Below are 13,388 nucleotides of genomic sequence, written 5' to 3'. Positions count from 1 at the left end.
TGGTGGGGGGGAGGACTGATGTAGCGTGGGTTGTCAGTAAAAGACGTGCAGAACAGCATAATTACAATGACATTTCAGTGACTTAAGCCCGAATTGTTGTTATTTATTCCTTTTTTAAAAAAAATAAATAATAGGGGTTTTCCGGTCTACCTAATTTAAGCAAATTTTAAATAGAGCCAGAAATTCAATACTTGGAAAAATTAGGTCATATTTACATTACATATAGCTGCATGATGGCTTAGTGGTTAGCAAGTTCGCCTCACACCGCCAGGGTTGGGTTTTGATTCATGTGTGTGCTGAGGGGGTTTCCTCCGGTACCCCCCCCAACTCTTGTCCAAGGCATGTCAAGGTGTCCGTAGTGAATGAATGGGTGTGTGAATGTGTATGTGATTGTGCCCTGCGATGGATTGGCACCCTGTCCAGGGTGTATCCCGCCTCGTGCCCCATGCCTCTTGGGATAGGCTCCAAGTTCCAATGACCCTGTATAATAAGCAGTATAGAAGATGGATGGATGGATTATATTATATACAACTGTTTATTGTGCATTATGAATTGTGTACAGTGATCACACATAAACTTAGCAATGATCCAGTGTGCTGCATTCAATATACAGAACTCAACAAGACATAAATGTCTCTGTAGACACAAATGTGTGCTTTCTTTTATTCTCTCATGATATTTTTCTCTTTATTTTGCACGCACTCTCTTTGCATAATTTTTTCACACAATCAGTTCCCATCTCTCTCACATCTTCTCTACAGCCACACACTAACTCTTACACCTCAGACAGGCAAAAACAGGGTTTGGGATATTTAGAAGTTTTATTTTGGAATTGTTGAAAGAATCATGAAAGTTTCCATGCAGCTTATATTTAAATTATATTTTATTATTTCCCTTTTTGTGTAATTGTTTCTTTACTAATGTGTGTCACACGTGTTTGCTGTCTGATATTTGCTTCTTTATTCACTATTACAGCTATGGAGCTTAATGTATAATGTAGTCTATCTTAGACAAGACAGATCTGTAAATCTATGGCCAAATCTTCATATACCTGTCTCCATAACATCATTAATCCACACAAACTAATATTTAAAAATAAATAAATAAATAAATAAAGCAGAGATCGTCCATAGTTACAGATTTGAGTTTTGCGTGGAACTGTTTCATAATCTGCATCACTGCCAAACTGTTCTCTTAGTTACTTGAGCTATTTTTCATGGTTTATAATGTGATTTGCGACATTCTCATCAATGAAGCCTTTCTGAAATGGTCTGAGGGAGCAAAAGAAATAGCGAATGGTAGATTAAGATGGGAGGATGGTGCTAAGGAAAGACAATCTGAACAAAGGGAAGTGATAAAAATCATGCAAAGCGAAATAAACAATCACACAAACTTCCATTAAATTTCAAATGGATAGCAATTGTCTTTGAATTGTAATTTCTTTCTCTCTTTTTTGTTACTTACATCTGTGACATCATATATTTTTTTATGTAAACAAATTAGTACAAAAATGTCCATCTTTCCATCTGTACAGTTTTATGAGACATTATATTTGTTTTATATAAATAAATTAGCACGGTATCATGTCTAGATGACAGAGAGAGAGAGAGACAGCTGAGTGACAAATAACACCACAGCTTGTTCTACTGGTTTATGTGGATTCTGTATATCCTTTTATAGAATTGTTTAAAATTCATGAGGGGAAAGATTTCCAGTGAATCGTAAATGTAACTCAAATTCGGACTGTAAATGGGAACATGGAAATTACAGAACTGAATCAAATTGTGTTGAATTGTAATTGAGATGTTCTCATTGTTTTATTGCACATTCCATCTCTCCCTTTCCCTTATACTCTCTCACTGCATTTTATTTCTTACTATCATTCATCTGCCAACTCGCTTGGATGGAGAGACACACACAGAGAAATATATATATATATATATATATATATATATATATATATATATATATATATATATATATATATATATATATATATATATATTTATATATATATATATTTATATTTATATATATATATATATATACACACACACACACACACACACACACACACACACACACACACACATATATATATATATATATATATAGAGAGAGAGAGAGAGAGAGAGAGAGATAGATGGAGCATAAGAATGGATGAAGATTACAGAGAGAGAAAGAAAGAGAGATTCCCTCTCTCTCTCTCTCCCTCTTTCCCTCCTCCCTCTTTCTCTGCTTCTGTCCAATCTTCATCTATTCTTGTGCTCCTACTCTCCTCCTCTCTCCTCCCTCTTCTCTCTCTTCCTCATGCACACACACTCTGTCAGATTGTCCATAACAGTGAGTGTATGTGTGTGACTGAGCTCATTCTGCGGATGTAGAAGATGGTAAGTCCATTAATTTTCGTCACATTGGATTCATTTTCTTGCGCATGTGTAAGTGTGTGTGTGTGTGTGTGTGTGTACATTTTTTTTCTTCACACATATTAAAATCTACAAGATGTTAATTGCTCTATCTATAAGTATGCATGTTTGTATGCTATTTTGTGTGTGCGTGTGTGTGTGCGTGTGTGTGTGTGTGTGTGCATGTGTGTCTGCTCATGCGAGCATGTCATGCTGCCACTTGGTTTCTGCGGAGGGTGGATGGAGTGTTATGTAAAGGCAGATTATAGCATTCCTATTTTTCCCTCATTCTTTTTTTCATTTTTCATAGTCTTGTTTGTAAGGGTTTGTCCCGAAGGCACCATAACTAAGTTCTTAGGTAATGAGGTGCTTTTACAGAGTCCTTAAAGTACCCCTAAACTCCAAAATGATATTTATTGATTAACTCCAGAGAGAGAGAGAGAGAGAGAGAGAGAGAGAGAGAGAGAGAGAAAGCACAAAAAAGTACAAATCCAGCCAAGTTGAGTATGTAAAAATCTGCAGTGTGTCTCATTTACAGTTGAGTGTAAAAATGTGCATCCTCTTGTGATTTCTAGTTAGTGAAAAGAAACATGTACCTCAATTTAATAAATTTATCTAAAGGGAAAAATGAACTCTCCTAAGTCTATACATACAGTATCATATACATTCATAAATAATAATAATACACAATAATTATTACACAAGTTACAACACAAAGGGCCAAAGGTAATTAGAAAGACAAAGGGTAGGTATACGTTTTTTTACCACCAATAATATCTCACCATTCTTAACTCTCTGATCATTTTATTTGATTTATTACTGATGATTTATTACTGATTAAATCTTTAATCTTCTTCATCGTGTCCTAAAAGTACACATATTTTGCACTCAGCTGTAATTCAGTTTTATAGTCTCTAAGGAGTGTTTTGTTTATCATTTGTAATTTTTTTTTTTTTTTTAACTACAAAAATGATACAATTAGAATGTGTCCATGTAATTGGTGAATGATTGGTGGCCAGAATGTTGATTACTAAAATTCACCATTTTGTAGAAGAACACCTTCCACCTGAGATAATTCACCAACCTGGCCTTTCCATTTTACACCAGAATGCATTTAGTCACTACTGTATGAAGATTGCCACTAGATTGGTTAGCACTGTTGCCTGACACCTCCAGAGTTTGGGGTTTGAATACCGCCGCCCTGAGTGCACAGAGTTTGCATGTTCTCCCTGTGGGCGTTTCCTCCGGGTACTCCGGTTTCCTCCCCCAGTCCAAAAACATGCGTTGTAGGCTGATTGGCGTGTCCAGATTGTCTGTAGTGTGTGAATGTGTGTGTGATTGTGCCCTGTCTCCTGCCTTGTGCCCCCACGACCCTGTTTACTGAAGGATACACTAAATGGATTGATGGATGGATGGATGGATGGATTTTCACTAGATGAGGCTCTACATCAGGGATGTTTAACAGAAATTTATGAAGATCTTTGACCTTGCTTTCAAAGGTCCGGATAAGTAACTAACATGATTGAATAGTGACAACAGTTAACTTTTAATGCGTAACCATTAGTAATTAGTTCATGGCTATAAATAAGACTAATCAGTGTGAGGACTTGTGTTCTTGTTCTGATTGGCACTTAATATTATCACTTTTGGCTAGTGCCACGGACATCTGTTTTGAACTTGAAGCAGAGAATAAGCACATACTTCCCTGTCCATTTTTAAAGATCTTGCTTCATGGACAACTCGTCTGTTTTAAGCAAGCCATTTCATTACTTCACTAATCATGATAGAAATTGTAAATTAAATTTATATATATATATATATATATATATATATATATATATATATATATATATAAACTTTTGAAGGTCTGTGAAAACTCTGCCCTTTCTGACCTAATGTCTAATGACTTTTCTGTCACTGGTCTCTTGTCCGATGAGCTTCCTTCAACTACGTAATTTACATAAATGCCTGTGACTTGATGAGCTGCAACCAAGGGTCTTGTATAGAATCCAAGCAGTAGCTCTTCTACAGTATTTTCCACATTCTCAGGTTTGGCCCATTGAAATACTTTGCTGTGTCCCGTATCTGGACCATCATATCTGTGAATATCATTAAGCTACAAGTTGCTATTGTTTACCAAGCAGTTCCAGAGGAAATCTCTGCAGCAAGTCACTTTAAACAGAATGTGAGTGTGGCCTGAATTGTTTCCAATTGCAGTGAGTAACGTTTGGTGCAGTAAATGAGTGATCAGTGTTTTGTTTCAGCGGAAGAAGGGAGCGACTGTTTGAGACGGTTCCAGCTGAACAGCTTGCGTGTGAGCGGTTGAGCCGATTTCACAGTCAGTGGGTTCGTGGTGTAAAAAGCTCTGAAACATTTTTACAGATCTGGGCGACAAACGTCCTACTCATTTATGGTTCCCTTCTGATTTATGGTGGTGTTATGATGGCCTTTAAGGACATTTTTACAAAAGTCATGGTGTGCCATGAACATTTTCCTGTCTTGTTCTCAAGATCTCAACATCATGACTATTTTCTTGTTGCAAGAGAACAAAAGTTTTATATTTATTGAAATTACAAGTCATCCATGATGGAGCAAAACAACTAGGTTTAGGGTATTTACTTGTTATCTATTATTTGTTAATTTGATGATTTCCAGGCTAAAATAGATCCTTTAAAGAGTGTTATGGCAATTTGAGCAATTATTTAAAAGCTGTCCCATCTTTAGATGTCCTCTTATCAACTTGCAACAGTGATGACCGCTCAGGACATCTGCACAGTATTACGTAATTATCACATACACACTGCTTGTTTAAGCCCATACTGTGACCTGGACAGGAAGTGGACATGTGTGTATTATCTATAACAGGAACGGCTTTGAAGAGACTGATGTTCTTGGTGTGCACAAGTCATTTTTGCATGTAGGTCAGACATAGCCGTCGGTCTTTTGAGCTCGATTAGCCTTCTATGGTCCAGGTGTTTTTACATTCTGAGTCACTACCATTCCAGCTTCAAGTTGGTATAGATATCCTAGCACCATTGCTTAGTCCATGAACCTAAATTCTGGTCAATATGACTCCTTCTGATGTGTGAGTCAAGCAGTGTTCAGCTTACAGATGGTTATTTTGCCAGGGTTATAAATACAAATTCCTTCCAGACAACAGATTTATTTTACACATTTCTGCCATTGTGTGGGCATGGGTTACAAAATGGGTCATCATAGCTACATCCATTTATTGTGCATATTGTTCTTAATGTTCATTTTATTAATGTATTTTTAAATGTATTGTTTCCCTACTTCTCTTTCACACTGATCAATGATTTGATTTAAATGACTTGCTTATTTACAATTTGTCTGATATTTTTATTAGATTTAAGCATTTCCTAATCTAATAGTCTAGTATATGGGTATTGCTGCATGAATAGTTAGGGGTCCAAGCACAGAGTGGTTTTCTATTCTTGCATCAATACCCATATACTAGACTATTAAATTTCAGTGCTTGGCATCTTCTCAGTGACACGCCGTCGTATTAATTTGTTTGTTTGTTTGTTTATATATATATATATATATATATATATATATATATATATATATATATATATATATATATATCTTATCTAGATGCTATTGAAAAACCCTGTCTTTCTGTCTGATCTGGCAACCTCAGAGGTGTGAACTACATGTGCAGTAGGTGACTTGCATAATCTGTGGGGAATGGGGAGCACAGAAAATCAATGTAATCATATGCATAACCCGAGTCGGAATACAAGTAACGTTTCCCATGTAAATATTGATGTAACTTTTGGTGTTAAGGCACTGATTCTGAATACAGCCCATGGGGCAGCCTGAGCTAACCCAAGATCAGAATTTTCAGATGGACCGAGTTCAGGTTTTTGAAGATTTGTCTAAAGTTGATCAAATCCTGTGTAACTGATTATCAGTGTGGCCTACCAAACAAACTGCAATTAACAGAATTTCATGTAGGGTGAATTTTTATTGTGAGCCTAAACTTATGGGCTCACTGTATAGTTCTATTTTAAAACAGTGTTTTTTTCTGACCTTTTCTTAAATAGTGAATTTTTTTCTGCAAAAGACAGATATCAAAATTATTGGCACCCCTTTCTTCCATGTAAAACATCCCAAGCCCCTTTATATTCTTATGGGTGCACATGTGGGTTGCCATCTTCGATTCAGGCCATAGGTTTCAGTAGGGTTCAATAATTACATTTGCAAAGCATTGATTTTGCGTCCCCACAACTATATCTTTTTTTTATTTAGATGTACACATGTTTGTCGGGCATTGTCTTGTTGAAAGCTTAATTAAAGGCAGGTTAAAATATCCTTGTATGTGGTACCTGGTAGAATTTATAAATTCATCAATTATCACAAGAGCCCCTGGTCCTTAATAGCCCAAAATATCAATGAATCTCCAACATGTTTTAGAGTGGGTATTATGTGCTTTTTCTTATACAGAGTACCATGTTTCTTCGATCACTGAAAGTGATTTTAGTTCCATCTAACTACAGCACATGATTCCAACTGTAGTTCTAATGATGCTTCATGAAGTTCAGGTGCTGTATTTTGTGACAGTTCTCAGCAAGGTATTCTTTCTTGCAGCTTTTCCAAACAGTTCATTTTTATGAAAGTGGCATTTAACAGTTGATTTTGAACATTTTTGGCAAATTATTAACTGTTCAACTTATTCTTGTTCTGTTTATTATTAATAGATGTCTAGGTGATAATATTAAAAACCACTAACAGATGAAGTGAAGGGGTGGGATATATTACACAGCATGTGAACAGTCAGTTCAACTTGAAGTTGATGTGTTGGAAGCAGGAAAAATGGGCAAGCATAAGGATCTGAGCAACTTTGACAAGGGCCAAATTGTGATGGCTAGACGACTGGGTCAGAGCATCTCCAAAACACCTACAGTGGGCACGTGAGCATCAGAACTGGGCCATGAAGCAATGAAAGAAGGCGGCCTGGTCTGATGAATCATGTTTTCTTTTATATCATGTGGATGGCTGGGTGTGTGTGTCACTTATGTGGGGAAGAGATGGCACCAGGATGCACTATGGGAAGAAGGCAAGCCGACGGAGGTATGTGATGTGCTGGGCAATATTCTGCTAGGAAACCTTGGGTCCTGGCATTCATGTGGATGTTATTATGACACGTACCACCTTCCTAAACATGGTTTCAGACCAGGTACAACCCTTCATGGCAACGGTATTCCCTAATTGCAGTGGCCTCTTTCAGCAGGATAATGCGTCCTGCCACACTGCAAAAGTGGTTTGTGGAACATGAAGAATTCAAGGTGCTGACTTGGTCTCCAAATTCCCGTCTGTGGTATGTTCTGGACAAACAAGTCCGATCCAAGGAGGCCCCAAATAGCAATTTACAGGACTTATAGGATCTGCTGCTAACATCTTGGTGCCAGATACCACAGCACACCTTCAGAGGTCTTGTGGAGCCTTGACGGGTCAGAGCTGTTTTGGTGACACAAGGAGGACCTACACAGTATTAATTATTGGTTTTAATGTTATGGCTGACCAGTGCATTTTATAATAATATTTTTTGAGATGTCTCCATTTTTGCAACATTTTTAGAAGAAACATTCGTTTAAATTTTTAAATATTACAAAAAATAAATATTTCTTATGATGAGTAATTTCTCCTGTAGTTTGAGTGGTAAATGTATACAGTTTATTTCATACAATGTTTTTATCAATAATTGTGGAGGTGACTCCACATGTTAAGCCAACTGTATTAAAGCAGAGAGAGGCAGAAACAGCTTCCTGGAATGGAGCATGCTTTACTACCCTTTCTGTGCCATAAATCAACCGGCCATAAAACTACTGTGAGTGCCAATAAATCTTGACATACAATGCTGCAGTGGTCATTTTTGAAACATTCTGAAACATTGGAAAACATGGCTGTCTCTTATGCTTTTACAGCCTTTTATTAGGACTGATCTAATATACTCCATTGAGGGGAATGGAGTTTCACGTTTCATTGTTCGATTTTTATGCCGTTGATGCTGAGCCAACATTGACAAATGACACTCCATTCATATTCATTCACTATTCATTTATTAATGCAGGGAATAAGCCCACTGAGGCCTAGATCTAATGTATAGTGATAGTTTAATAGTTTAATAGTTCAATTTAAAAAGTACAGGTCTCCCTAGTCCAAATTGATCAATCAGGTCTGAAGTTTGCCCCTTCAGTTTTGTGCTCTTAATTTGGGTTGAACCAAGCAGCCGGTTAAAATCATCACTCATTCACCTCAGCATCTAAACACAGAGTTGCTATTGTGGTTTCTGACACGGTATGACACACTGTTATCTCTAAAAAAAAATAGATCATATTACTAAATATGACAGATGGATTACTAAATATTATATAATATTATATGTTCACTGTACTTTTCTGTTATATAGTTCGAGTATATTAGGCAATCCAAATATAATCTTCGGATTATAAAATCAGAATCAGTGAGTCTCTCAAGTCCAATATTTTATATTTACCTCATTGTGTGCTTACTAACTTCTAACAGTGGGTAATTACGTGGAAGGATTTCAACATGTCATGTTTATTCTACCATTAGACTCTAATGATATACCAGAATACTATAGTAGAGAGTTCTTGTACTGTTAACGTTATGCTATATTGTATAGAAATGATAATGTAACTAAAGACTTGAATGTATGATGTCACTCTTAAATGTGCTGTACGATTGTAAATCAGAGAAAGCCTTGTTTCTACATTGTTCCCAAACTGATGACGACTGTGTGAGCCTTTTAATAAGATCATCTTGGACTTTAATTGAATCCTTGAACTGTAGCTTCAGTGTTGTATGGCATTTACTGTTCATTTTTAAAAGTGAAGTTGTAGGCAGATACTGACAGTATTTGGATATCATGGATATCATACTGTGATTTTTACATGTTGTTCCTCCTTTGAATGTGTTTAAATGTGTTTTGCTCCACTTTGCTTTGGCTTGTGTACAGTCAGTTAGTCCTTCAGGCCTGCAGGGGACACTGTCTGTCTCAGTCTTGGCTTAGCTGGCTGCTCTGATTAATTGCTTCTCTTCTTTCTCCCTTCCCTCCCTCCCTCCTTCCTTCCACTCAGGCGAGGCTCCCTTCCTCTTCCTCCACCCTAAGCATTGCTGAGGTACCCCTGCATGATCCGACGCATGCCTGTTTTAGCCCCTGTATTGCGGATTTAACCCTCTGCCGTTTTACTCATCTGTCTTGTAGTTTCATTCCCCTCATTACTGTCATGCCGTTCCTCTCTCACCAGCCTGTCTTTTTTGTTGCACCTCTTCTTCCCGTTGTGTCATTATCTCTTTCTTCTGTTACCCCCTCTGTCCTGTTGTGTCACATCCCGCTTTCTCACCAGCTCCTCCGTCAGGTACACCCTTCTATCCTGTCGTGTCACCAGCACTTCCTTCTTTTACACCCCTCTGTCCTGTTGAGGCTGTAATCTAAACACCTGTTACACCCCTCTATCCTGTCGTGTCACCAGTTTTTCTATCTGTAATATCTCTCTGTCCTGTTGTAACTGATCCTTCCTGTTGTGTCACCCCTCTGTCCTGTTGTGTCAACCCTCTGTCCTGTTGTGTCACCCCTCTGTCCCGTTGCGTCATCCCTCTGTCCCGTTGCGTCATCATTCTGTCCTGTTGTGTCACCCCTCTGTCCTGTTGTGTCACCCCTCTGTCCTGTTGTGTCACCCCTCTGTCCCGTTGTGTCACCATTCCATCCTGTTGTGTCACCCCTCTGTCCTGTTGTGTCACCCCTCTGTCCTGTTGTGTCACCCCTCTGTCCTGTTGTGTCACCCCTCTGTCCCGTTGTGTCACCATTCCATCCTGTTGTGTCACCCCTCTGTCCTGTTGTGTCACCCCTGCTTTCTCACTAGCTCCTACTTTTGTTACACTCTTCTGTCCTATTGTGTCACCCTCACCCCTTTCTGTTACTTCCCTCTACCGGTTGTGTCATCAGCCCTTAATTCAATTACATCCCTCCATCCTGCTTTGTCACCAGCTCCTCTTTCAGGTACACACTTTTGCCCTGATCTGAAACCAGCTCTTCCTTCGGTTACACCCATACATTGTATTGTCACAAGTCCTTCCTTCTGTTACACCCAATCATTCCGTCTGTTATACCGTCCTGTTACATTGTCACCGGCCCCACTTCTATTACATCTCGTTGTCCTGTTATAACCTGTCATTCCTTCTATTGTGTCTTTCCATATTTCTGTTTCATCCATATGCTTTGTTTGACCCCTCTATCCTGATATTTATTCCCCTATCGTACCGTTTTGCCCCATTGTTTTTTTTATTTTGATTATCCTGTTGTCTCATGCCGCTAAGTCGCTTCTTATGTTGCCACTTTGTCCTGATGATTCACTCAGTAGTACTGTTATCCCACTGAGGTATTTTTTCGTAGAAATATATTTCCATTCTATTTCATCCTACCTGCGACCTTGCCTCCTGTGTCTCATGGTGCATGATCTGCTAAAAAGAAATATGTCATTTAACTGTGCTATTTGTATCCTTTCTGGGTCTAGTTTCTATAGGTCTTGCAGTTGTCACTGCCACATTTTTGGTTTGATGTAGTTTTTTTTTTTTTTGTTGGACATTGTAGATTTTAGCCATCTTTTAACTCTTCATTTCAGTTTATTTTTTGGTTTTTGGCTATTTTTGTCTTCTGTTCATTTATGTCTGTATTTCTGTGTTGTTTGGTTTTTTTTGTTGTTGTTTTTTTTTTTTTTAACTCAAATCTACCTTGAAACCACAATTTCATTAAAAGTTTTGAACAGGTTATAAGTTAAATTATACATTATGTCATATACAAATCTCAATAAGTTTATCTTTCATAAATGAATTCATCAAAAGCAAATGCCAGAGAGGAGTATAGAAAATATCCTCTGATTGCACAGGCTTATAAACATGGAATCTAGGGATGTTATGATGTACTCACACCAAATGGGCTCATGTTGCTGCAAAACATATATTTATTAGGAATATTCATTTAAAATGCTACACTTTAATAGATTTGATTAACTGAAACTGCGTGTTCATCTGCACTCGTGTCTGTGCAGCTTGGATGTCGGTGTGGATTGGAAACTTGACTAGTTAACATCCACTGGAAGGCTACAGCAGTTTCCCCTGTCAGTCAAACATAATCCAACTCTCATTTTTCTTTCAGACGCCTACCATGGGCGAGGACTCACACTGCCTCATTGTCTGATATGCTTTGGAGTGTACACTAGAGCCATAAAGAGCGTGCACTATCAAGTACTATTTCATTAGATCATATTTCAAAACCACATTTAAATCTTAGCTACTCAATTGATAGTTGTTATGCGAACAAAAGAAATATCACACAGTTCCCATCATGCACTTATAATTCTTTAATAAAATATTAGTCATGTTTTGTCATTGTTTCTATTTGTAGATTTTATCTCAAAGTTAGACATAGACGGCATGTTTGCTTGCTTTAAAATAGTTTATGATTTAAATATAATGGCTTCTAATAATCCACAAATTGTGATATTTTTAATTTATATATCATGTTTATCGCATATTAAATGCAAGTAGCTTTTAGGCAATCAGTGTGTTGGTGCCTTTCAGGAGAATTGGAGTGAAATCTTTAAAAGCAGTGGTCTCCATTTTCACTGTTGCGGGTAACCAGAGTTTGAAATTGAACTTTAAATGTGCAAAAAAAAAAAAAAAAAAGTCTGTAGCTTTCAGAACTATCTATACAGAAGAAAAGAACAAATTCACCAAGCGAAGGGTTTTCCCAGGCCACGCCACACTAATCTATACTCAAATTCCATGCACAAATGTTTCATTTATGCAACAACAACAAAAAATCTGGTTTTTCTGGTACAGAATATAAATATAGAATATTGAACTATGCAATTTACATACATTTATTTATACACAAATGATATAACATGGTATAATATAAGGTATAATAAAGTTTTGTTGAAATATATTAAACTATAATTAGCAAGAGTGGACAGGAAGCTATGGACATGTAAGGAAAGACTGAGTGTTAATTATAACAGGAAACAGTGACCATAAAAGGAAAGTGGAAGACAAATGTGCACATGATGACGGACAAATACAGTAGGTTCAGAACAGGGCTGGTGTCACAGTTTACAATCTGAAGATGTTTAGGAAATTCTCTGAGCGGTATGTGTTACGTTCTAATTCTGTCTTGAGAGTTTCTGAAGTCTAGACTGTTATTCCACAACGAAAGACCATTTTTAGTTCATTTTTCTTTTTCATTTTTTTTTTTAGTTTGAAGGCTCCAAGTGCATCTGTAATTATTGTTTCTCATTTTCAGTGAGTGTGTGTGTGTGCGCACGTGTGTGTGAGTGTGTGCGTGTGTGTGTGTGTGTGCGTGCGTGCGCGTGTGTATGTTGCAGATTGCATATGTGTTCTAGTACTTGTGTAGTTCAGCATGCGTAAGAAAGTCTGTGCGTGTGTTTGTGGGTGTGCGCATGCGTGCGTGTGTATGTGCATATGTGAGTGTGTGGGGTGAGTGACTATCCTGTGGCTTCCTCCAGGCGTCTCGGAGAGAGTTCAGGGCCCATCTGGATGAGGTCATCACGCTCAAGTCAAGGTACTCTACCTTGGACCAGGTAAAGAGTTCCATTCTCCTCCCTCCATTAGCGCACACACACACACACACACACACACACACACACACACACACACACACACACACACCAGAGGCAAATCATACACAGAGCTATCATACTACTAAAACAGCTAACAACAAAGCAGTTAACAGTTGTCAACTGAAAGAGTGAGAGTTAATGAGAACAGGAAACAACGACCATAAAAGGAAAGTAGAAGACAAAAGCCAAGGCAGTGTGCAGATTATGAAGGACGAGCAGGATCAAAATAGTTGATCAGAGCAGGATGTGACAGTTTACACCGACTAGCTTGCTTAGCCACAGCAGCACAGCTAAA

General features: G+C 37.8%; 1 protein-coding gene across 2 annotated transcripts in view; it reads left to right on the top strand.

Moving 5' to 3' along the window:
* Positions 1–13,388, top strand: part of gphnb (gephyrin b) — a 135,235-nt gene that overhangs the window by 93,314 nt on the left and 28,533 nt on the right. For both annotated transcript variants that reach the window (XM_053675864.1, XM_053675865.1), the window contains exons 9-10: positions 9,533–9,574; positions 12,980–13,054. In XM_053675864.1, the coding sequence (XP_053531839.1) occupies positions 9,533–9,574; positions 12,980–13,054 (117 nt within the window). The remainder of the gene's footprint in view (positions 1–9,532; positions 9,575–12,979; positions 13,055–13,388) is intronic.

This window comes from Ictalurus punctatus, chromosome 25 (assembly GCF_001660625.3).
Source record: "Ictalurus punctatus breed USDA103 chromosome 25, Coco_2.0, whole genome shotgun sequence".
Lineage (NCBI taxonomy): Eukaryota > Metazoa > Chordata > Actinopteri > Siluriformes > Ictaluridae > Ictalurus > Ictalurus punctatus.
Note: the sequence above shows the minus strand (reverse complement) of the source record. Positions and strands in the feature narration are given on the sequence as shown.